We start from the raw sequence: 26309 nt of genomic DNA, 5'->3' as shown, positions 1-26309 counted from the left end.
TGCTCCCATGTACTCTGTGTCTGCTCGGGCTGCTATAGCAAAATACCACAGACTGAGTGGCTTAAATGGCAGAATTTTTTTCTCACAGTTCTGGAGGCTGAGAAGTCCAAGATCAAGGTGGTGGCCCACTGGGTTCCTGGTGAGGGCTCTCTTCCCGGCTGATAGACAGTGGTCTGCTCGCTGTGCTCTCATGTGGTGGAGACAGAGACGGAGACCTCTTGTGTCTCTTCTTCGTCTTTTTTTTTTGTTGTTTTTTTGAGATGGAGTCTCGTTCCGTCGCCCATGCTGGGAGTGCAGTGGTGTGATCTCGGCTCACTGTAACCTCTGCCTCCTGGGTTCAAGCAATTCTCATGCCTCAGCCTCCCGAGTAGCTGGGATTACAGGCAGGTGCCACCATGCCTGGCTAATTTTTGTATTTTTAGTAGAGACAGGGTTTCACCATGCTGGCCAGGCTCGTCTCGAACTCCTGACCTCAGGTGATCTGCCCACCTCAGCCTCCCAAAGTGCTGGGATTCCAGGTATGAGCCACGGCACCCAGCCTGTGTCTCTTCATTTAAGGGCATTAATCTTACCATGAAGGCCCCACCCTCATGATCTCATCACCCTCCAAAGGCTCCATTTCCAAATATCATCACGTTGGGGGTTAGGCCTTCAACGTATGAATTTTGACTGGGGCCAGGGGTTGAGGGACACAAGTCATAGCATCTTGTAAATAGAGAAATACACATTTACTCAAAAGCTTTGCTGAATTCACAGTCAGATATTGGTATGTAATTTCTCAATCTATTACATGGGGTTTGATACAGTTTTTGATGCTGAAAAGTAAAAGTGGGGAAATCTTGGTCTGTGACCAAGCACACAGATGAATTGCTGCTTACGATTCTGGTAATGGAAGTCTAAATTATCCACCATCCAAAGAATAACTGCAGGACAAAATTTGTTTGAAGTTTCAAGATAATTTACATGCAGTAAATTGCACAGAGCTTAAGAGTGTACAGTACAGTGAGTTTTGATTAAGGCAGGCCCTTCCGAACACATTGCTTATCAAAATACAGAATATCTTAATCAATCCGAAAAGTTCCCTATGACTCTACCAGCCAATCCTTTCACCTCTGCCAGGCAACCAGTATTCTGATTTTATTTTACTGAAATTATGTTTGCCTGTTCTTTAACTTCCTATAAATCACATACTATATATGTAGAAGGCAGTTTCTAGAATAGATTTCAATGATCCCTCTGCCCCCTACATTCACTCCCTTGTGTGATATTTTCCCTTTGAATATCGAGGAACTTGCTTCTAATGCACAGAATACAGCTAAGGTGATGGAATGGCCCTTCCGAGATCAGATCACAAGAGTGTGGCTTCTGCCTTCTCTCTCTGTCTCTCTGATTCTTCCCACTGGCTAGATCTGATGAAGCAAGCTGCCCTTGGGAGCTGCCCTGTGAGGAGGCCCACACAGCAAGGAACAAAGGAGGAGCAACCGAATCCTGCAACAAACAAGTGACTGGGCTGCTGTCTCCCCAGGTGAGCCTGGAGATGACGGCCACCTGGCTGGACTTTATTGCCACCTGGGAAAGACCTTGAGCCAGAGGACCCGGCTGATCCATGCCTGGATTCCTGACCCACAGAAATCATGAGATAATAAATGGCATTGTCTAGGCGACAAAGTTTTGGGTTAATTTGTTATATAGAATAGATAACCAATGCGGTACTTTCCTGTGACTTCTTTTGCTCGACAAAATGTGATTCACCCGTGTTTTTGTGGGTAGAAGAAGAGATATTCTCAAAGAGCTTATTAAAAGCAAAAACCTATTACGATAGTCAAAAATTTCAGTATAAGGGAAAGCAGCAACACAGAGAGGTAAATTGAGCACTGAAGCCACATTAGCCCTGCATTTGCTGGATGGGGTGATGGGGAACTTCAGTGGTGATGGTATGGGACAGAAATGAAGGTCATCTAATAGATGAACATTCCATAATGCCGGGGTCCCAAAAGGTTTCTGCATCCTCAGGGTAAGCGTGGTCCAGAAGAAACACACTCCCAGACTGCAAGGAAATGCGCCTTGGCACTGAGCGGAGGAGGCGGTGGTGGGTGGAGATGGCCAGAGAACCGTCCTATGGGTTTATCAACACAGGCCAGGGTGGGTTGTCATGGCAGACCAAATTCACTTCACCTGCATAGTTTAGAAAACTATGAATTTAGCCATGAATTTAATTTTCCAAATTGGAAGTTCCTCTAGGTGTCTGGTAGAAGCAAAATCACCTCGTCTGTGGAGGAATACGGCTTCATCAGAAAACCTCAGAGAAATTTCCAAGCACAACGGGATGTGCACAGGTGAAAATTATCAAGCACACAAGGAAACAGGGCACCATGAGTGACAAGGAAACAGGGCACCATGAGTGAGACCTACCAGAGAGAGGAGACAGCAACAGAAAGGCTGATGTAGGTACTGGAATTGTTAAAGCCAGATCACAAGACAATCACGCTGAGGTAAGGAAAGTCAAAATTAAAAATATCTGCATGGAACAGAAAACCATGAGAAGAAAACCTCAGTTTTGCACAAAAGGAACTTTTAGAAATGAAGTTAAGGTCATTAAAATAAAAACCACAATGGGCTGATTTAACAATGATCAGACACACCTGAAGAGATAATTGATGAACATGAAGGACAGAGTGAGCTGGTCGGATTTCCGTCTAATCAGAGTTCTGAAACCATCTCTAAATACAGAGAAGGGAAAGACCAAAAACCACATAGAAAAACGGGCAGGAGAGAGAAAATTCACAAAGAAAACAGTGAAAATAGCCCCTAGGCTTATGAAAATCTCTCCAACCTGGCTAATAAGGTAATTTAAACTTAAAACAACATTGGATGCTACTTCTTACCTACTGGGTGGCAAAAGTCCCAAAGTTCGACAACATGCTCTACTGCTAAGGCAGCAGGAAAACGAACGTGCTCACGTGTTGTTGGCGTGAACGCAAAATGAAGGCAAATCTGACAATATCTAGCATAAAGACGTATGAATCTATGTTCTGGCCAGAAATTCTGCTTCTAGGGTGAGTGCAAGGCTGTTGATTGCAGCACAGAGCGAGCTGAGAATGAGCACAGGCAGAAATGAGAGAAGGCCAAGGACTGATTCTGTGGCCTCTGCGTGGATGACTTCAGTGTCCCGGCTGCCCTTGCTTCAGTTGTCACACCCACGCTCCATCCCACTCCCAAAAGGACATTTTCCCTCAGCTTATAAAATTATGGCCTTTTAAAAGCATAATTCAGAGTATAGAACTCTATTTCCTAAATCTGTGCAACGGCTTCTGGTTGCTCTGAAAGTCCACACTCACCTGTAGGGCATGGCTCCTCCCTCCTGCTCTGGCCTTTTCCTCCCTTGCTCTCTGTGGCCAGTCCCTCCGGCGTGATCTCGGCTCGCTGCAAGCTCCACCTCCCGGGTTCAAGTGATTCTCCTCCCTCAGCCTCCTGAGTAGCTAAGATTACGGGCCTGCTCCACCACACCCAGCTAATTATTGTATTTTCAGTAGAGATGGGGTTTCACCATATGGGCCAGGATGGTCTCGATCTTCTGACCTCGTGATCTGCCTGCCTCAGCCTCCCAAAGTGCTGGGATTACAGGCCTGAGCAACCATGCCCAGACTATCCTAGTTCTTATTCCTCAAATACACAGATTTTTCTCACTTCCGGCATTGTACTAGCTGTTCCATTAGCCTGGAGGGGGAAACTCACCTTTGCAGAGCTGTTTCCTTTCATTCAAATTTCAACTAAAAATACCACCTTTTCACAGAATTCCTTCCTGAACACCCTCTCTGAAGTATTCCCTGAGTAGCTACTCAAACACGTGGTTCAATAGCGCTTTTTCATAGCACATACATCTTTTTTTTTTTGAGACAGAATCTCGCTCTGTCACCCAGGCTGGAGTGCAATGGTGTGATCTTGGCTCACTGCAACCTCCGCTTCCCACGTTCAAGTGATTCTCCTGCCTTAGCCTCCCAAGTAGCTGGGATTACAGGTGCACACCACCAGGCCTGGCTAATTTTGTATTTTAAGTAGAGATGAGGTTTCACCATGTCGGCCAGGCTGGTCTCGAACTCTTGACCTCATGTGACCCACCTGCCTCGGCTTCCCAAAATGTTGGGATTACGGGCGTGAGCCACTGCCCAGCCTGATTATCTTATTTATCTGCTCATCATCTGTCCCCGCTACCAGAATCTAAGCTCCCAACCTCAGAGACCCTGTGTGGTCACTATTATCTTCCTAATGCCTTCAAGAGGGGATCACCTGGTAGGCAGCCAATACACAGTGCTAAATACATGAATGAATGCCTCGGATTCCGCATCCTTTTTAAGTTTCCAAATTCAGTGAGAGAACCATGGGCTGCCATTTTACATCTGTCCAGGCTTTGTTTTTTTCCCTTCATCTCCACCTGTTACTTTTTCACCAGCTCCTCCACAGTAACAAAAGCCTCATTCAAAGGCCTGTGAATCAGAGGATTCTGTAAAGAAGTTACTTTAATCTAGATGCCCCTGACTTGATGGAACACACCCAGTGACTCCTCCGTAACGAAAGCCTCATTCAAAGGCCTGTGAATCAGAGGATTCTGTAAAGAAGTTACCTTAATCTAGATGCCCGTGACTTGATGGAACACACCCAGTGACTCTGGGAAGAGGATCTGGACGTCTCCAGAGCAGCGCGGTCCCAGGAGACACGCACAGAGGGCCACGGCCAGGGCCGGAACAGTCTGTTCAGTGCAGCCATGGGGGACGTTCTGGAACAGTTCTTCATCCTCACAGGGCTGCTGGTGTGCCTGGCCTGCCTGGTGAAGTGCATGAGATTCTCCAGATGTATTTTACTGAATTACTGGAAAGTTTTGCCAAAGCCTTTCTTGCGGTCAATGGGACAGTGGGCAGGTGAGAGCGTTCTATCTCGTGATTTTTTTTGCTGCTGTTGTTCCTGCTTATTACTATCATTATTATTTTTGAGACAGAGTCTTGCTCTGTTGCCTGGGCTGGAGTGCAATGGCGCGATCTTGGCTCACTGCAACCTCCACTTCCCAGGTTTAAGCAATTCTCCTGCCTCAGCCTCCCAAGTAGCTGGGATTATATTATAGGCACCTGTCACCACACCTGGCTAATTTTTTTTTTTTTTTTTTTTTTTTTTTTTTTTTTTTTGAGACGGAGGCTCACTCTGTTGCCCGGGCTGGAGTGCAGTGGCACAATCTCTGCTCACTGCAACCTCTGCCTCCTGGGTTCAAGCAATTCTCCTGCCTCAGCCTCCCGCGTAGCTGGGATTACAGGCGCACACTACCACAGCCGGCTAATTTTTGTATTTTTAGTAGAGACAGGGTTCTGCCATGTTGGCCAGGCTGATCTCGAACTCCTGACCTCATGATTCGCTCACTTTGGCCTTTCAAAGTGCTGAGGTTACAGGTGTGAGCCACTGCACCCGGCCAACATTTTGTATTTTTAGTAGAGATAGGGTTTCACCCCATTGACCAGGCTGGTCTTGAACTCTTGACCTTGTGATTCACTCGCCTTGGACTCCCAAACTGCTGGGATGACAGGCATGAGCCACTACGCCCAGCCTTATTATTTATGTCTCAAAAGGGATATTGCATCTTTTCTCTTGAGAGCAAAGAAATAATTCCTTTGGGTAATTTTAATTGGAGGGATTAGAAAGTGTGAGTGAAATTAGAATGGTCTGCAACACAAGCCGTAAGGCATTAAGTGAACGCTAGGGAAGAAGGCTATCCAGCCCTTGCTAAGCACTTGTCCTCCCGACCCCATTAGATGAGTTTTCTTCTTTTGGGAGTTTCCTGCTGATACAAATAATAAATAATGCAGAAATTTCCACATCCTCATCTCCAGATTTACAAAAAGCTCGGGTATTTTCATTTTACTAGAAGGTGTTTCCAAATTTTGAAATCTAAATAATTTTAATTCACTATATTAAAAAAAGGATCCAAGTGTTTTTAAGCAATGAAGGTATTACAAAATCAAGGCAACACATATCTCTGTGGAGCCATGTTTTCAGGATGGTATGGAAGGGAATCTGGCTGGTGTCAATCAAATGCTGCTCCCCATGGGATTTATCTACTGGAACGCCCATGCACAGCTTCAGCCCTACGACTGAGGTTAAGGTGAAGAGCATGAGGCCATGGCTTCAGCATCTCCTTGAGTGAAATGCTAAGGTCTTTGCAGGGGCTTATATTTCAAATTTGGACACCAAAAAATAAACATAAAAAAAGCATCCAATGACAAAAATGATTAAGTGACGTTAGAGATATTATCCAGGTGAAATAGGAAAGATTCTGATACCCTTATAGGGCTGCCAGATAAAATACAGGACATCCAGTTAAATTTAAATTTCAGAAGAAAGGAACACTTTTTTAGTATTTTGTAACTCACATATTGCATAGGACACATATTAAACCATTCATAATTTACCTGAATTTCAAATTTAAGTAGGCATTCTGTATCCTTATTTGCTAAACCTGGCAACCTTAAAAACTTAGCAATGGAAATTTAAAAAATTACCATGTGAGAAATTGTTTGGGATGACGAATGGATTTTTGACTGCTGCTTCTTACATTTGGGGTGTGTGTGTGTGTGTGTGTGTGTGTGTGTGTCCTCTCGGGGCATTATGCTGTCTGCAGTGAACTTGCACAGCAGCCTGACCTGTGTGTTCTGGACTTAAATACCCGACTCCACACAGAATCAGATGCCCATGGGTGGCTGGACGTAGCACTCTGCATCGCTGCTGTCGTTGGTGTAGGGAAAGCCCTTCTAAGAACCCACATTCTAAAAGAAGTTCAAATGGGTCCAGAGACTTAGAGCATTTGGTGACTCAAAGTAAAAACATGATCTTAACCTGTTTTTATGAGTCAAGATGGAGTGAGTTACCTCTAGCAGGAGTAAAATATGTTTGGGCAGAGGCAGATATCAAGGAGATAATATATTTCAAGTAGGGGACAAAAAAGAAACCCAAGTACTAGAGGCTAAAATTTTAATTCCTCAGATGGAGTACCCTGAACTCTGTGCTGGATTTCCTAATTCTTTTCTTGGTGTATATTCATAGACCTGGGGGCCCAAAGTCAGACAGCCTGGGTTCAAATCCTCGTGTCATCATTTACGAACTTTTTCCCCTTGGCTTCCTCATTTACAAACTAAGGATAATGATGGTCCCTGCATTTTAGGTTTGTTTTGAACATTAAATGGGATGATGCATCTAAAACACTAGAAGCAGTACATGGCAAGAAGTGAGTGTGTGACCGTTATCCGTTGTTATCATTGATGGTATCATCTTGCCTGTAGTGCAGGCCCTGTATTGGGTGAACTGAAGATTTCCCACAGGGAGGGGAAGGTGAGGCCCAAGATGGCCCTGAGCATAGTTCCTGCACCCGGAGCTGCAGACGGTGTGCATGGAACCTCCTAGAAGTTCCAAAATGAACAGACACATCATTGGTAATTATTAAAGCCAGAGTGCTTCTGTCAGTGTGGTCCGTGAAACTTGTAGAGCTTGGCCTGCACTCACTCTCAAGTGAGCTGAATGTATCTTTTGTTCACACTTTTTGAAAGCAAGCCCTTTAATTGTTGTTGCAAGGATACATTGTAAGTTTTACGATATGCCGAATTGTAGTGAATTTTGAAATTGTGATGTTCTCACGAATGAGGCGTATCCTAGAACTCAATCATTAAATATGTCTGTAATGTTGATATAAAAGGACTAGAAGACCTATTTGATTGTTGTATATTAACAGATAAGTTCTGTTGAGTATAAATTCTTCAGGTTTCTTCATTTCACTGCATTTTCTTTTTGCTTTTTTGTATTTTTCTCTTTGCTAAATTCCCTACCTTCCACAGGCCTTTAATTGCTGCTGTGGGGTGGGGATGAGAAGGGGGCACAGCTCTGCTTTTAGAAGGAACCTTGAAATGTCCTTACAATGACAGACGAGTGCCTGGGCAGAGAGATAATGGGGAACACCGCCTGCCCTTGCGGGGTGAAGGCTCACAGTGTCTGCACCCTCATGGGGCCTGCAGGAAATGTTCCCTGGCTGCGGCTCTCTGTTTCATTTTGGAAGATGTTTTCCAGAGTCTCGCCAATCCCTCCAAAAAACCAACCAACCAACCAACCAACCAACCAACCAACCAACCAACCCACCCTTTCACCTGAATGTTTAGTGAGGGGCTTCAAGGGAGTGGGCTGGAGAGCAAAGGGATGTGCCTTTGGAACACTGACTGTCCTGGAGACTAGGCTTGCGAGAAAACGTAGCCAGTGAGAAAGAGAAGTTTAAAGATGAATTCTGTCATTTAAAAACATTCCTGCTTTTCGCAGTGATCACTGGAGCAAGCGATGGAATTGGGAAGGCGTACTCATTCGAGGTAAGCTGTCTTCCTGGGGACTTTCTCCTCCCTTGTATTGAACACGTCACAGTCCTGAGACATCTACCCCAACACTAGATTTTTGAATATAAAAGCAGTATGCATTCATTTAAAGGAGAAAAAATACTCTATAGAAAAGCAAACAAAAAAAAAAGAATCTCACTCCCTGGGCCTCTTTTTTTAAATGCAGTGATACTCAAAGGTGACAGTACCTTGCCTTGGGATTGTTTTGGGAATTTGTGGGGCATTGGGATTTTCTAGTGTAATTGTGCCATATGAGCTTATATTCTTAAATATAATTTTTTCAAAACATTATAAGCTACTTTCCTTTTATTTATTATTTACATTAAGCTAGGGCATATATTGATTTTTTAAAAGTCACTTGTTTAGGCAAAACATCAGTGACTTTCATTTCAAGGAGATTAATGGCATTATAAAATATTCTGTAAAAAGAAGGTCTGATAGAACTGAGAGTCACTAGAATACAATTAGTATTTTTGGGCATTTCCTTCCAGGCTTGTTTCTCTGTAGATAGATAGATTGATAATTATACTTTAAAAAATGCATTTATAACATATGTGGCTTTATGTGCTATTATTATTACAAATTTCACATTTTTATTAATGAAACACGATTTCCTGGAATTCCTACGTCTTTTATTTCTTCCTCATGCCTGTTAAACTGATGTCTAGAACCACATCAAATACAGTAGAAGAATAGAAAGAATTCTAGAAACTGTAAGAGGAATGCTGTTTAAAAATCAGTAACATCAGCTGGGCATGGTGACTCACTCCTGTAATCCCAGCATTTTGGGAGGCCGAGGCAGGCGGATCACCTGAGGTCAGGAGTTCGAGACCACCTTGGCCAACACGGTGAAACCCCGTCTCTACTAAAAATACAAAAATCAGCTGGGCATGATGGTGGGCACCTGTAATCCCGGCTACTTGGGAGGCAGGAGAATCTCTTGAACCTGGGAGGCAGAGGTTGCAGTGAGCCGAGATTGTGCCATTGCACACCAACCTGGGCAACAGAGCGAGACTTCTTCTCCCCCCCCCGCCACAAAAAAGTCAATAATATCTTAAAAATATAATGAAAAGCATTTCCATTTGCAATAGAAAAATAATCCTAGAAACACAGTTAATATAAAATTTTTAGGTCTTTTTCAAGAAAACTATAAAATTCCATTGAGAAATATAAGAGATATTCCAAATAAGAGAAAAAAGTACCACATTCTTGAAGAGAAAGATATTTGAAATCTAACAGTTTCTCCTAAATTTATCTCAAATCCCATATTATACATACCATTTTTTTTAAATTTTACATTAGTTGTGAGCATTTTCTTATGTCAAAACTGTAGGGTTTTATTTTTTATTTTTTTTGAGACAGTGTCTTGCTCTGTTGCCCAGGCTGGAACACAGTGGTACAAACACTGCTTGCTGCAGCCTTGACCTCCTGGGCTCAAGCAGTCCTCCCACCTCAGCCTCCCGAAGCAATCTGTCCTCCTGGAATTACAGGCTCATGTATTATTTTGTAGACAGGGTTTCACTATTACTCTATTGTACAGGCTGGTCTTGAACTCCTGAGCTCAAGCAATCTGCCTGCTTTGGCCTCCCATAGTGCTGGGATTACAGGTATGAGCCCCCACAGCCTGCCCAAAGCCATGATTTTTAAATGGCAACCTAATATTCCATCAAATGGATGGTCCACAATTTAACCATTTTCTTGGTAAAAATTTTAGTTTTTGCCAGGCGCGGTGGCTCAAGCCTGTAATCCCAGCACTTTGGGAGGCCGAGACGGGCGGATCACGAAGTCAGGAGATCGAGACCATCCTGGCTAACACAGTGAAACCCCATCTCTACTAAAAAATACAAAAAACTAGCCGGGCGAGGTGGCGGGCGCCTGTAGTCCCAGCTACTCGGGAGGCTGAGGCAGGAGAATGACATAAACCCGGGAGGCGGAGCTTGCAGTGAGCCGAGATCCGGCCACTGCACTCCAGCCTGGGCGACACAGCGAGACTCCGTCTCAAAAAAAAAATAAAATAAAATAAAATAAAATAAAAATTTAGTTTTTTTCCCAAATTTTTCTTCATTTTATGTAAAATTGAAAGTAAATACAGAAACTTTTCTGCTTCTCTCCAATTATTTTGGGAGCTATTTTCCTTGAGGTGGCCTGGCTGAGTCAGAGGTTGTGAATATACATAAGGTTCTTGTGCTTTCCATTTATGTGATAGTAATTTACACCCATTTCTGAGAGAGGCGTTGTCTTCATCAGCTTGAGCTGCAGAATGAATTCCACAAGCTGAGTGGCCTAAGCATGTATTTCTTATAGTTCTGGAGGCTGGGAAGTCCAAGAATGAGGTGCCAGCAGATCTGGTGTCTGGTGAGGGCTCTCTTCTTGGTTTGCAGACAACTGTCTTCTTGATGTAGCTTCACATGGCAGAAAGCAGAGAGAAGGGAAGCAAGCTCTCTGGTGTTTCTTCTCTTTTACTTTTTGGAGACAGGATCTTGCTCTGTTGCTCAGGCTGGAGTGCAGTGGTGCAAACACAGCTCACTGCAGCCTCAACCTCCCGGGCTCAAGTGATCCTCCCATTCAGTCTCCTGAGTATCAGGGACTATGGGTGTGTGCCATCAAGCCTGGCTAATTTAAAAATGTTTTGTACTGATGGGATTTCACCATGTTGCCCAGGCTGGTCTTGAACTTCTGGGCTCAAGTGATCTGCCTGCCTTGGCCTCGCAAAGTACTGGGATTACAGACATGAGCCACCATGCCTGGCCTGGTGTTTCTTGTCATAAGGACATTAATCTCATCATGAAGGCCCCACTCTCATGACCTGATTACCTCCTGAAAGCCCTACCTCTAAGTGTCATCTCATTGGGGGTTAGGATTTCAAAATATGAATTTTGGGGGGCCAAAAAAACCATTTGGTTCATATGAAAAATGCATTCAACTGCAGCACAGTCCCCGTGCCTTTTCTTGTCCCAGAAGGCTTGCATCATAATAAAGCCATCTTATGTGAAACAGCAGTGCAAGGCATCTGGGACGAACTTGCTAGAAAGTTTGGGGAGTTAACAAACCTCAAGCATGCCAGTTAAAAAAGCTCCTCGTGGGCCGGGAACGGTGGCTCACGCCTGTAATCCCAGCAATTTGGGAGGCCGAGGCAGGCAGATCACCTGAGGTCAGGAGTTCGAGACCAGCCTGGCCAACATGGTGAAACCCCGTCTCTACTTAAAATACAAAAATTAGCTGGGTGTGGTGGCGCACACCTGTAATCCCGGCTACTTGGGAGGCTGAGGCAGGAGAATTGCTTGAACCCGGGAGGTGGAGGTTGCAGTGGGCTGAGATTGTGCCATTGCACTCCAGCCTGGGGTACAAGAGTGATACTTCGTCTGGAAAAAAAAAAAAAAAAACCAAACCAAACAAACAAAAAAACTCCTTGTGGCCCCGTGCGGTGGCTCATGCCTGTAATCCCAACACTTTGGGAGGCTGAGGTGGGTGGATCATGAGGTCAGGAGTTCCAGACCAGCCTGACCAACATAGTGAAACCCCGTCTCCACTAAAAATACAAAAATTAGTCAGGAGTGGTGGCTCTCACCTGTAATCCCAGCTACTCAGGAGGCTGAGGCAGGAGAATCGCTTGAACTCGGGAGGCGAAGGCTTCAGTGAGCCGAGATCGCGCCACTGCACTCCAGCCTGGAGACAGAACGAGACTCTGTCTCAAAAAAAAAAAAACTCCTCATGTCTGACCCCATCCTTCATCGGCTGCTGCTGATTTTTTGACACTGACCCTTCTATCTCAACTCTGTTTATTTTTAAGATAAGACAAGGAGTTCTTTGCTCTTATCCTAATTCATGTATAGCAACTTACTGGTGATCAGGAGTGGCTGACACTCGGGAGGTGAGTGGTCATATTTGAGTGTTGATGTTGGAGAGACCACCCAGCAGCCACTTTTCAAAACAATGTGTCTTCCATTCCCCCAAATCAGAAGGAAAGCGTTTCTAACCATATTAAAACTATAGAACCTTTTATATAACAATTTCTCACCCCGGTCCAGGGTTTGGAAAGACCTAAAACGTCAACCAAAAGGTTCTTCACCTTACCTCTAATTCCCTGGATTGCCAAGCAAGTCTTCCCGATTCTTCAGAATCTTTTCTCAAGTTCGTGCTGACCTGACCTCTCTGTGGTCCCTTGCTATCGAAAGACTCAGCCACCCTTCTTTCTGCTTAGGGGAGACCCCGTGTAGAAGCTGTCCTTAGCCATTCATTTCTTTATTGTTTCACAAAGCAGTGGCCCTGGGGGTCAGGAGCTGTGGGTTGCAGCCTTCACTGTGATGCTGTCTGGAGATTTCGGACAAGTTTCACATCCTTTCTGCACGTCTGGGTCTTTGCCAACTTTGTGTTCTGTCCTTGACGAATTCTTGCTTTGCACTTCTCCTTGTGGACTTTTTTTCCTCTTTGCCTTTTTATTTTATTTTTTAGTAGAGATGAGGTCTTACTTTGTTGCTAGGCTGTTCTCAAATTCCTAAGCTTAAGCAATCCTCTTGCCTTGGCCTCCCAAAGTGCTGGGATTATGGACATGAGCCACTGTGCCCAGCCTCCTTATGTTCTTTACTGAGGCTGTGCTACACAATTTTCTGGGCTCCCAACCCCTCCTTCATGCAGGCTTTTCTCCCTTCCAGAGAGCCTGTTCTCTCGCACTAACTGCTGCTCCAAGAAGTGCAGCTGAGCCTGAGATGCTGTGGACTGTCATGGGTAAAAGCCTGAGGTTGGGAATTGATCAGATGTGTGTCAAAGCCTTCCTCCAAGGCTCACTGGCTGAATTTCCACATCAGTGAGCTGGAGGTGATGACAGTCTCACCTAGGCTTTCGTAAGGGTTAAGTAGGATGAGACAGGCAAAATGGTTTGCTTAGAGTAAGCTTTCCAAGGTTAGGTTTTGTTCTCATTGGATATTTCAACCTTTCACACATACTGCTTTTTTATTTTTTGAGAATGTATTAGTCATGGTTCTCGAGAGAAACAGAATCAATAGGGTGTGTGTCACACACACACATACACACACAGACAGACACATAGAGCTGGGAGTAGGGGTGGGGGAGGAAGGGAGAGACAGAGGGGGAGAGAGAGACAGTGGGGAGGAAGGGAGGGGGAAGCAGACAGAGAAGAGTGGGAGAGGGAGGGAGAGGGAGAGGAGAGAGAGGTTGATTTATTTGAAGGAATTGATACACATGGTTATGGAGGCCAGTGTGTCCCAAATCTGCAGTGTAGGCTGGCAGGTTGGAGACCTAAGAAGGGGCAAAGCTGCAGTTCAAGTCCACAGGCCACCTGTCAGGTGACAGAATTCCCTGTTCCTCTGCAGGTCTATCTTGTTTTCCGAAGGCCCGTAGCTGATGAGACAAGGCCCACCCTCCTGATGGAGTGTAACAGGCTTTACTCAAAGTCTACTAACTTAGATGTTAATCTCATATAAAGACATCTTTACAGAAACATAATAATGTTTGACTAAGTAGCTGGGTATCATGACCTAGCCAAGTTGACATGCAATGTTCACCACCACAGAGAAGAGGAATATCTTGTATTTACCAGCATTTTCTCTTCCTGTTGCTCTTTCTTCCTTCCCGATGTCCCAAGATTCCTTTTTTAAGTCACTTTATTTCTGTTTCTAGAATTTCCTTTAGCTATTATTTTAGGGTTGGTCTGCCGGCAACACATTCTCTTAGCTTTTCTTCATTCCAGGACGGCTTCATTCCCCTTCATTCCTGAAAGGTAGTTTTGCTAGATACAGGATTTGCAGTTGACAGACCTCTTCTTTCAGCACTTGAAAAACACGGTGGCACTTTCTTCTGGCCTGTGTGGTTTTTAATGAGAAATCTGGTATTATTTGAATTGCTTTTCCACAACAAATAAAGGATTGCTTCTCTCTTGGCTTTCAAAATTTTTTCTTTGTCTTTATTTTTCAAAAGTTTAAATATAATGATTCTTGGCATGGATTTCTTTGGCTTTACCCTGTTTGGGGTTTACTCAGCCTCCTGAATATGTAGGTTTACATCTTTTCACAAATTTGGGCTGGGCGTGGTGGCTCCTGCCTGTAATCCCAGCAGTTTGGGAGGCTGAGGCGGGCAGATCACCTGAGATCAGGAGTTCGAGACCGCCCTGACCATCATGGTGAAACCCCATCTCTACTAAAAATATAAAAATTAGCTGGGCATGATGGTGGGCGCCTGTAAGCCCAGCTACTTGGGAGGCTGAGGCAGAATTGCTTGAATCCAGGAGGCAAAGATTGTGCCACTGCACTCCAGCTTAGGTGACAAGAGTGAGACTCCATCTCAAAAAAAAAAAAAAATAAATAAATAAAAACAAATTTCAAAAACTTTCTTCCATTGTTTATTCAAATACTCTTTCAGTCCTGCTCTCTTCTCTCCTTGTAACCCTCCAATGACATGAATATTAGCCCTTTTTATAGTTCAGTGGGCCCTTGAGATTCTGCTCAATTTTTTTCAGTATATTTTTTCTCTGTTGCTTATATTGGGTGATTTCTTTTTTTTTTTTTTAATCTTCAAGTTCATTGATTCTTTTCTTAGTCCCACTCATTCTGCTACTGAGCCCATCCATCAAGGTTTTAACTTGAGTGATTATATTTTTCAGTTCAAGTATTTTCACGTGGTTCTTCCTTACATCTTCAATTTCTTTGCAGAGATTTTCTGTTTTTGCCATTTGTTTTTTTGTGTTTATAATGGTTTATTGAACTTTTTTTTCTTCTCTTTTGAGACAGAGTCTTGCTCTGTCACCAGGCTGGAGTGCAGCGGTGCGATCTCGGCTCACTGCAACCTCTGCCTCCCAGGTTCAAGTGATTCTGCTGCCTCAGCCTCCCAAGTAGCTGGGATTACAGGCGCCTGCCACCATGCCTGGCTAGTTTTTGTATTTTTAATAGAGACAGGGTTTCACCTTGTTGGCTGGGCTTGTCTCAAACTCCTGACCTCAAGTGATCCGCTCGCTGTGGCCTCCCAAAGTGCTGGGATTACAGGCATGAGCCACATCACCCAGCCCCCTGAAGCATTTTTATGCTCCAAAGCTTGTCAGACAATTCTAATGTCTGTGTCATCTCTATGTTGGCATCTGTTGTTAGTATTTTCTCATTCAGATTAAGATCTTGGTTCTTTGTATGATGAGTGGCTTTTGATTGAATCCTCGACATTTTGGTTTTATGTTATGGGACTCTGGATCTTATTTAAATCTTTGCTTTATATTGGTCCATACTGACATTGCTTTGGGAGGGAGAGGAGGGGACACTGACTAGTTTCTACCAGGTGGAGTGGGGGCTCAATTCTCCACTTGTAGGGGGCTGCCTACTTGTTACTGTTGGGTAGCGGGGGTGGGGTTTTGTCTCCCTCCTGGGCCTCTGCTGATCCCACTCTGGCTGGGAGGTGCAGAAACACCTCTTTACTGCTCTCCACAAGGCCTCCGATGACACCTGGGAGAGGTGGCCTCATTCCACTGGGCAGCGGTGAAAGTCCTGGCTCTCCATGAGGCCTCCTCTGTTATCATCCCAGGCAAAGGAAGAGGACAAAGAGGGGAAGAGGTGCCTTGTTGCTGCCAGGTGGGGTGGAATTCAGATCTCCACTGACATTGGTGGGGATGGTGGCGGCTGGGATGAAAGTCCCAGGCTCCTTGCTACAGAGCCTCACCGGCGTGGAAGGCCCAGCTCCCCACCCAGCCTTTACTGGCAAGGGTGTGGGTGGGGTCGTAGTTTTTCCCAAGGTGTTTGCTTGGAGGACAGCACTTGCTGTCTAAATGTTTTCTGTCTTGCTAGGCATCCCCTTTTCTGGTCCTCTAGTTAGAGAAGGCAGGCTTTTGTTGAGACTTTTCTTTCTTTTTGAGATGGAGTTTCACTCTTTTGCCCAGTCTCACTCTGTCACACAAGCTGGAGTGCAGTGGCACAATCTTGGCTCACTGCAACTTTTGCCTTCTGGTTTCAAATGATTCTCCTGCCTGAGCCTCCCGAGTAGCTGGGATTACAGGCGCCCACCCCCATGCCTGGCTAATTTTTGTATTTTTAGTGGAGATGGGTTTTCACCATGTTGGCCAGGCTGGTCTCAAACTCCTGACCTCGTGATCCGCCCACCTCGGCCTCCCAACGTGCTGGGATTACAGGTGTGAGCCGCTGTGCCCGGCGAGAGTTTTTTACATCTGCACCTGTTGGCATTTCTGAACCACCAGTTTCTCCAGCAATGTCTGGGATATGTGGGGGGGGGGGGGGGGGGGAAGCCCAGGAAATACTACAGTGCCCTGCCTCGGGTTTCAAGGCCTCTAAATGAACCTCTCCTCACATTCTGGAGTCTTCTTCTGTTTGTTTTAAGTACTGTGTCCAGGTTTTTTTTGATGCACTTGATGGTGGGAATAGGGAAAGCACTTCTCCTCCACCCTTCCAGAAGCTTATTCTGCACTGCGTTTAGCCGAATCTGCATTTACATTTAGAGTGGCAGGAGGGGGTTTGCTTCCTGTTAAAAGAATTTCAAGCATTACTTGAGGCAGGTGGGAAAAAACTGTGGAGAGGAACAGGCCAGGGGTGGAGGGAGGATGAGAGTGGGCCCACTCTCCCGTACCTCTGAAGCCACTGCTCACCCTATTTTTCACACCATTTCCACTCCTTTAGCACCTGAATTCAAGCCTGTCTTTTATTCTCAGCCACACAGAGGAAGCCGTGTTTTTCCCAGTGTTCCCACCACCCACTGCAGATTAGCAGCTACGAGCACCTTCCTTGACCCAGGCCCCAACATACAGGAGAAGGGAAACAAGGCCCATTCATCCCACGGCAGCCGTTCTGCATCAGGATGGGGCCCCGGCAGTGAATTCTGGGAAAGGGAGGCTTTTGCAGCTTAACTTTCTGAAAAGGGGGTGGCAAACCTGTGTGTGCGGCCTGTCAGCCTGGACGTTCTGGAAATAAGATTGAGTCCTGTTCAAGCAGACGAAGGGAACAATGCCAGCCCAGACAATCAAATGTTCTCGGGCGCCCCCCTCCTGGCCCAGACCACTTCACAGGGAACCTCTAAAAGGCCTGTGGCTCTTGAGAGAAACACACAGTTAAGGAGAGGCTGGAAGCCCACCAGGCAGAGAGCATCCTTTGTGCTGAAAATGCAAATGGTCTTTCATTTATGGGACAATCTCCCCTTCAGGAGGCCGATGAAGTGAATTGGGAGACAAAGGTGCTTAATTCTTTAGCCATCCCCTTGATGGATTCCAGGACTCAAAAATGGAGGCTACAGGTGGGGGTAGGGAATTTTCCGTGGAGAGAACAAGAGAAGACTTGGGGATGTCATTGGCAGGGGTCAGTCTTGAAATAGGACTGTCTTGGTTTAGTGTTTTTTTTTTTAAATGAAAAAACATTTTTTAATAGAATTTATTTTTTAGAGCAGCTATAGGTTCACAGAAAAATTGAGCAGACGGTATGGAGGTTTCCCATAAGCCTTCTGCCCCCACACACGCTGCCTCCCCCATTACCCACTTCCGTACACACACCCCAGGAAATCAACTGTTTAAAGAAACAATTGATGCAACAACTAGTGACTGCTTATCTTTTTATTTCTGGTTTTGGTTTTTTTTAGAGACAGGGTCTCGCTCTGTCATCCAGGCTGGAGTGCAGTGGTGGGATCACGGCTCATTGCATCCTTGACCTCCTGGGCTTAAGTGATCCTCTCACCTCAGCCTCCTCCTGAGTAGCTGGGACTATAGACTGTGCCACCATGCTCAGCTATTTTTTAATTTTTATTTTTGTAGAGATGGTGGTGGTGGTGGGGGTGTCTTGCTCTGTTGCCCAGGTTGGTCTTGAACTCCTGGCCTCAAGTGATCCTCCTGTCTTGGCCTCCCAAAGCTCTGGGGTTACAGAAATGAGCCACCTCACTTGGCCTAATTGCTTGTCTTTTTAATGGAGTGAAACCTCACTGTGCGGATTGCAGGTTGGGGGAAACTTTGGCAATACCTTTGTGGTGTTAACAGCTTCAGCTGTCCAGAGTCATGGCTGAAGACCACCTGTGAGAGTGAATATAACTGACTTTTTAAAACTTCAGCATCGATGGCGTCATGTACATGTAGGTCAGTTTTTTAATCTTGAACAGCTTTTTGAGATATAATTTATATACCATAAAATTCACCCAAGTATACACTTCAGTAATTTTTAGGAAATTAACTGAGTTGTTTATCATCACCACCATCCAGTTTCGGAACATTTCCATCACTTGAATAAGATCAGGTACACCTGGTTGCTATTAATCCTGCACTCCTATCCCTAGCCCTAGGCTGCCACTGACCTTTTCTAGATGCTTCATATGAAGGTCACCATACAAGGTGCAGTTCTCTGTGACTGTTTTCTTCCACTTAGCATATTGTTTTGGAGGTTCATCCATATTGTAGCATGTGTCAGTAGCTCTTTAGTTTTTGTTGCAGAATAATGTTCCATTGTATGGATATACCCCATTTTGTTTATTCATTTGTCAGTTGACAACTGTTTGAGTTGTTTCCATTTTCTTCTTGGCCATTATGAAAAATGCTGCTGTGAATACTGACACTTGAGTTTTTGTGTGGACACTTTTCTCTTTCCTTCAGGTAGATTACCTAGCAGTGGAGTCTCTGGGTTGCAAGGTGAAGTTCTCTTTTTTTAAATTTTTATTTATTTATTTATTTTGAGACAGAGTCTCGCTCTGTCGCCCAGGCTGGAGTGCAGTGGCGCGATCTCAGCTCACTGCAAGCTCCGCCTCCTGGGTTCAAGGGATCCTCCTGCCTCAGCCTCCCGAGTAGCTGGGACCACAGGCGCCGCCACCACGCCCGGCTAGTTTTTTTGTATTTTTAGTAGAGATGGGGTTTCACCATGTTAGCCAGGATGGTCTCGATCTCCTGACCTCGTGATCCACCTGCCTCAGCCTCCCAAAGTGCTGGGATTCCAGGCCTGAGCCACCGCGCCCGACCAGACGGTTATCCCGCGGCAGTGACATTTCTGCGGCAGTTGGGCAGCTGTTGCGCCACCCAGTGGCGGTGCGTGTCTGTGTGTCGCTCTCACCGGCCTGCCCCTGTGGATCCAGTCTCTGCCCAGGAGGCTGACCTGCGCCACTGAGCTCCCTTGGCCTCTGGTTTCAGGGGGGTTGGCCAGTGGGGAACACTGGAACAGGTGGGAGGGAGAGCACAGCGGGGTACTGGGCTGTCTCCCTGGCTGTGGAGGGCAGCTTGTGTCCTCTGCTGAAGGTCACCACCCCTGTTGGGTGGACTTCTCCACAGAGCGCTTTCTCCAACACGTTCTGGCCCCCGGTTGTTACAGGAAAGGGGTCCTGATCCAGTCCCCAAGCGAGTATTCTTGGACCTCATGCAAGAAGAAATTCAGGGCAAGTCCATAAAGTGAAAGCAAGATTATTAGGAAAGTAAAGGAATAAAAGAGTGGCTACTCCATAGACAGAGCAGCCCCGAGGGCTGCTGGTTGCCCACTTTTATGATTATTTCTTGATTACATGCTAAACAAGAGGTGGATTATTCATGCCTCCCCTTTTTAGACCATGTAAGGTAACTTTCTGATTTTGCCATAGCATCTGTAAACTGTTATGGTGCTGGTGGGGGTGTAGCAGTGAGGACGACCAGAGGTCACTGTCGTCCTGCCATCTTTTTTTTTTTTTTTTTTTTTTTGAGACAGAGTCTTGCTCTGTTGCCCAGGCTGGAGTGCAGTGGCACAATCTTGGCTCACTGCAGCCTCTGCCTCCTGGGTTCAAGCAATTCTCCTGCCTCAGCCTCCTGAGTAGTTGGGACTACAGGTGTGCACCACCATGCTCAGTTAATTTTTGTATTTTTAGTAGAGATGGGGTTTCACCATATTGGCCAGGTTGGTCTTGAACTCCTGATCTCAAGTGATCCACGTGCCTTGGCCTCCCAATGTGCTAGGATTACAGGCATGAGCCACCACGCCCCACCAGTTATGGTGGGTGTTAGCTGGCTTCTTTACTGCAACCTGTTTTTTATTTTTCTTTGAGATGGAGTCTCACTCTGTCACTTAGGCTAGAGTGCAGTGGTGCGATCTCGGCTCACTGCAACCTCTGCCTCCCGGGTTAAAGTGATTCTCCTGCCTCAGCCTCCCGAGTAGCTGGGATTACAGGCACGCACTACCACGCCTGGCTAATTTTTGCAGTTTTAGTAGAGATGGGGTTTTGCCATGTTGGCCAGACTGATCTTGAACTCCTGACCTCAGGTGAGCCGCCTGCCTTGGCCTCCCAAAGTGCTGGGATTACAGGCGTGAGCCATTGCACCTGGCCCCAACCTGTTTTATCAGCAAGGTCTTTATGACCTGTATCTTGGGTTGACCTCCTATCTCACCTTGTGACTTAGAATGCCTTAATAGTCTGGGAATGCAGCCCAGTAGGTCTCAGCCTCGTTTTACTCAACTCCAACTTAAGATGGAGTAGCTCTGGTTCAAACGCCTCTGACATTTTCCCCCTCTCTTTTATAAGAGAACTCTTAATCCTAAGGGTTGCAGAGGGATGAAAATCCATCTTCTGTAACTTCTTCAGGCTGAATAGGGGCAATGATATTCCTGCCTAACTATTAGGGTCTCTTGTGTTCAGGGTAGAGAGGCGCTCAGCGAGAAGGCATCAATATGGTGAGCGTCATTCGTAAGTCCAAGTTCCAACAAAAGGTGATATCTGGAAGATTAATGTGTCCAATTTAAGAAAACGGTGAGCGAACTTGTCTTGCATTCCTACACAAAGAGTGCAACGGCAATATATTCCACAACAGCAAAAAAAAAAAAAAAGTAAAATTATCCCAAGCAAACTAAATTAGAAGGCTTTCCATGAACTGGGAAACTGTTGGAACCACGCTGATATGGGGTTGCTAGCTGATTCCAATGAGCCCAGAGTTAGAAGACTGATTCAGATTTTTACATTACCCACTCCTCTTGTTTCTTCTGAACAGCAGTCAGAGATCACTGGTGACCACAAGGGATTATAGTGTGGAAACCCCCTTCTTAAAGGCTAACTTTGGGTAAGTGGTGGAGTCTGGTAACATCTTTCTCACGAGCCCTGAAGGCAGAATCCTAAAGATCTTCCTGCTCTCCTTTTACCCAGGAAGAAGGAGAGAACAAGTTTTAGTCCCACCAGCAGTTCTCTATCAGAATTTATTATTAGAATTAAATTATCAGAATTAAAAATTGTTTAATTTTTGCCCCCTGAGCACAAATGGGATCCTACCTCACACAACCATAAACCCTGTTCTAAACTTTGCTTTGTTTATTTAATAATATAGCCTGGAGATCTGAGCACAGCAAAGGCACACAGATGGGCTTGATTCTGTTTAACGGTTTCAGGATATCCCATCCCATGGATGTACCGTGTCTCTTTTATCAGCCTTTACGGATGAACACTAAGGTGAATTTTCATTTTTCATTTTGCAAATAATGCTGTAAGCCGCCTCTTTGAGCATAAGTTTGAGCCCACATCCAGGACTACATCTCTATCAGTAAGACTGCTGGCTCAATAGGTATGTGAATTTAAATATTGCATACCATTGCCAAATTGTTTCCTATTTGATTATATCAACCTTAAACCTCCCAAGATGATTTAAGAGATCTTTTCACTACATTTGTTTGTATGAAATATTGTTAATTTTACTTTTTGTCACTCTAATATGTGTAAACCTGTATTCTTGGCTGTTATTGCTCAGAGAATGCTAGGACCAAAATACAAGATGAAAGGTTAGCTGAGTTTCATTCTCCACATCTGGGCCATTCTAGTGCCATCTCCCAATACCTGGGAAGGCAACATCTGGGAGGCCTGCCCACCTCCAGTGTGGCAGACAGGGCAGTCAGAATTCTTCTGAAGACAGTGTTCCCAATAGCTTCAGGTAATGGCACAGAGTTGGCCCCTGGATTAAAATCACTGGGCTAGCTCTGTCTCAGACCAACCCAAGAAAAATCAGTGCCTTGCCCTGTTTTTGAATAACAGCACATGCTTACTTTGCAATATATGGCAGTGTCTTCGGCCAGTGAGGAAATTCTTCTTCCTAATGTCTAGTCTAAATTCCTCCATCTGCACTCTCAGCATATTTTCTTTCCTCTGGTCTTAAATGAAAACAGCAGCTTTTAATTATTTTTATGTTCCTCTAGATTCATTCCTTTGTTCTTGTGCTACTTGACTTCAACCCTGCAATTTCTGATCCAGGCTTTGAATATCCTAAGTACATTATAGTATGCCATGGCACTCTCTCTCTCTCTCTCTCTGTGTGTGTGTGTGTGTGTGTTTGTGGGGGACAGATCAAACAAGATTGTATGTAATGCATAGATATGGTTACAAAAAATGATAGAATCAGTCCTGTGTCATCTATTACTCAGCATAAGAAACAGAACATCACCAGTGTCCTTGAAGCTGGCTGTATGCCATATTTATGTTACCCTCCCTCACCCCCTCACATGTGAAACACTTACTTTAATAATTTCCTTGCTTTGTAACAAAGTGGTTCTATTACATATGCAAACATGCCTAAATAATATGTTGGTTTTATTGCTTGTGTTGCACTTAATGTAAATTGAGTCCTACATATTCTATAATCTGCTTTTGTTTTTGTTTTTGTTTTTTTTGAGATGGAGTCTTACTCTGTCACCCAGGCTGGAGGGCAGTGGCACGATCTCAGCTCACTGCAACCTTTACCTCCCGGGTTCGAGTGATTCTCCTGCCTCAGCCTCCTGAATAGCTGGGATTACAGGTGCCCACCATCATGCCTGGCTAATTTTTGTAGTTTTACTAGAGATGGGGTTTCATTCACCATGTTGGCCAGGTTGGTCTCGAACTCCTGACCTCAGGTGATCCGCCTGCCTCGGTCTCCCAAAGTGCTGGGATTACAGGCATGAGCCATTGTGCCCAGCCTAATCTGCTTCTTTTACGTAAATCAACATTATGCTTCTGAAATTGATCCATGCTGACATGGATGAATAGAGAATGTACCCAGGAACAGAATTACTGGGTCACAGCTTACATAGTCAGCACTACTAAATACACTCGTGTGCACAAAACGCTTTGGTCAGTGACAGACTGCATATACAAGGTGGTCCTGTAAGATTCTAATACCATCTTTTTACTATATCTTTGCTATGTTTAGATAACACGAATACTTACCACTGTGTTCCAGTTGCCTACTGTATTCAGTACAGTCACATGTACTGTAGAGCAATGGGCTCTCCCACATAGTCTAGTTGTGTAGCAGGCTACACCCTCTCGGTGTGTGTAAGTGCACTCTGTGATGTTGGCACAATGAAATTGCCTAATAATGCATTTCTTAGGACATATCCCTGTTGTTAAGTGACATATGTGATGATGTAATGCCAACTTTTCCAAAGTTTTTTTTTTTTCTTTTTGAGATGGAGTTTCACTCTCTTGCCCAGGCTGAAGTGCAATGGCACGATCCGGCTCACTGCAACCTCTGCCTCCTGGGTTCAAGCGATCCTCCTACTTCAGCCTCTCGAGTAGCTGGGATTACATGGGTGCGCCACCATGCACAGCTAATTTTTGGATTTTAAATAGAGACAGGGAGTTGCCATGTTGGCCAAGCTGGTCTTGAACTCCTGACCTCAGGTGATCTGCCCACCTCGGCCTCCCAAAGTGCTGGGATTACAGGCGTGAGCCACCGCGCCCGGCTTTCCAAAGTTTTTGCGTCATGTTCTCATAAGCTTCATAAACTGAATAGAGGCGTTTTATTCTTTGAAAAGGATTGTGTAATTTTGGAATGACTGGTTTTGTAAATGTTTGATAGAATCTATCTTAAGACTATCTGTGGCTGCAGTGTTCTTTGTGGGACCACTTATTATCATTATCATCTTGTTATTATTGTTAATTTTTAATGGTGGGAGAACTACTTGGGTTAATTTTTTTCTTGCACCACTTTTGGTAATTTATATTTTTATAGAAATACATCCCTTTCACCTAAGTTTTCAAATTGATTGGCAAAAAGTTTTTTTTGTAATATTATCTTACTATGTTTAAAAAAACCTAAGCAGGAAATGAGTTTATTGTAAAGCCATCATCTAGTTCACAAAATCACTGAGAAGGCTTAAGAACCATTTCAGAAAATGAGCAGAGAGGCTGGGCGTGTGGCTCATGGCTGTAATCCCAGCATTTTGGGAGGCCGAGGCAGGCGGATCACTTGAGGCCAGGAGTTCAGACCAGCCTGGCCAACATGGTGAAACCCCGTCACTACTAAAAGTACAAAAATTAGCTGGGCGACGTGGCATGCACCTGTAGTCCCAGTTACTCGGGAGGTTGAGGCAGAAGAATTGCTTGAACCCAGGAGGTGGAGGTTGCAGTGAGCTGAGATCGCACCACTGCACTCAGCGTGGGTGACAGAGTGAGACTCTGTCTCAAAAAAAAAAAAAAAAAAAAAAAAAGAAAAAAGAAAATGAGCAGAGATATGGAGGGGGAAGGCAGTGGGGGCACAGCTAGTGTTGCCACACAGAGCAGGGTGGGCCAGGGTGTTCTCAGTCATCCTGTCTGCTTTGTCTCTTCTTTCTGGATCTCCTGTCACTCATATGTTGAAAAATGTTATTTCTGGAACTCCTATTATGCAGATCCTGAAATCGTTCTTTATTTCTCTTCCTTTTTTTCTCATAATTTCTATTTCTTTGCCCCTTTGCTTTCCTTTCTGCAAAAGGATTTCATCAATTGTATCTTCCATCCTCTCAAATGCATGTTTTTCATTTTTGCTATTTTCTTTTTCAATTTCTTAAAATTCTTAAAGAAATTAAAAAATTTTTATACTTCTGAATTTTCATTTGTGGAGCAGCCTGTTCTTTTCATAGATGTAGTAGCTTCTCTAATTCCTCCGAAGGTATTTTTTTCTTCTTTTAAAAATGGTTGGCCAGGCACGGTGGCTCACACCTATAATCCCAACACTTTGAGAGGCTGAGGTGTGTGGATCACTTGAGGTCAGGAGTTCGAGACCAGCCTGGCCAACATGGTGAAACCCTGTCTTGACTAAAAATACAAAAAATTAGCTGGCCCCAGTGGTGTGCGTCTGTAATCCCAGCTACTCAGGAGGCTGAGGCAGGTGAATTGCTTGAACCCGGGAGGCGGAGGTTGCAGTGAGCCGAGATTGCACCATTGCACTCCAGTCTGGGCAACAGAGCAAGACTCCGTCTCAAAAACAAACAAACAAAAGGGTTGTCTCCTGCCTGGCGCTGTTCCACCAGGTTGCTCTTCCTGCGTTTGTTCGGCAGTCTGTCTTTCAAGTCAGCCGCTGCTCATAGACACTTCCTGTTGTCTTGTTGTCGTTTGATTAGGTCAGGTTAGGAACCTGCCTGGACATTCCCTGTGTTGAGTGGGTCTTGTATCTGTGAGTATGATCAGGGTGAGAGGAGTCCTACGCAAGTGCCTTGAGGCCTTTTCCTTGGGGTGGGTCAGATTCCGCAGAGAAAAACCATCTTACCTCCTGCCTGTAGAGTGAAGGCCACCTGCTGTTCTGGAATCGGCATGATGCGTACCCACTGCTTTATCTCCTCACTCTCAGAGACGGCCCTGTCCTCAGTGCCTGCCTGGAGTGGAGAATGGCATCCGGGGATGATGACTTCTCACTCTGACCCAAGCCTCCTGAGTCTAGCTTCTCTCTCCCAGGTTCTGTACTGGCAGTGCCTGAGACTTTTGAGGATTTTACTGGTATACATTTTGTCAGTTCTCAGAGTACTCTGTTGCTGGTTTAGGATTTGAGATCTTGCCCATCCATTTTCTAGCAACAAAAGTTTTGTAGGCCAGGTCTGGGCACGGTGGCTCATGCCTGTAATCTCAGCACTTTAGAAGGCTGAGGCGAGAGGGTAGCTTGAGGCCAGCAGTTTGAGACTAGCCTGGGCAACATAGCAAGACCCCAACTCTACCACACACAAAAAAATTAGCCAGGCATGGTGGTGCATGCCTGTAGTT

The 26309-nt window shown here is 45.1% G+C and overlaps 1 protein-coding gene across 5 annotated transcripts in view; it reads left to right on the top strand.

Annotated features, from left to right (window-relative positions):
• The first annotated feature begins 4616 nt into the window (after positions 1-4616).
• The window catches only part of LOC105498922 (hydroxysteroid 17-beta dehydrogenase 3), a 54766-nt gene continuing 33073 nt past the window's right edge, over positions 4617-26309 (top strand). Inside the window, exons 1-2 of one of the 5 annotated variants that reach the window (XM_071077449.1) lie at positions 4617-4916; positions 8341-8387. In XM_071077449.1, the coding sequence (XP_070933550.1) occupies positions 4763-4916; positions 8341-8387 (201 nt within the window). In that variant the 5' untranslated portion in view covers positions 4617-4762. The remainder of the gene's footprint in view (positions 4917-8340; positions 8388-26309) is intronic. The other 4 variants (XM_071077450.1, XM_071077448.1, XR_011612274.1 and 1 more) reach the window with 4 other exon arrangements.

This window comes from Macaca nemestrina, chromosome 14, assembly GCF_043159975.1.
Source record: "Macaca nemestrina isolate mMacNem1 chromosome 14, mMacNem.hap1, whole genome shotgun sequence".
In the NCBI taxonomy this organism is placed as follows: domain Eukaryota; kingdom Metazoa; phylum Chordata; class Mammalia; order Primates; family Cercopithecidae; genus Macaca; species Macaca nemestrina.
The sequence above is the reverse complement of the archived record's forward strand: the minus strand, read 5'-3'. Positions and strand labels throughout refer to the sequence as shown.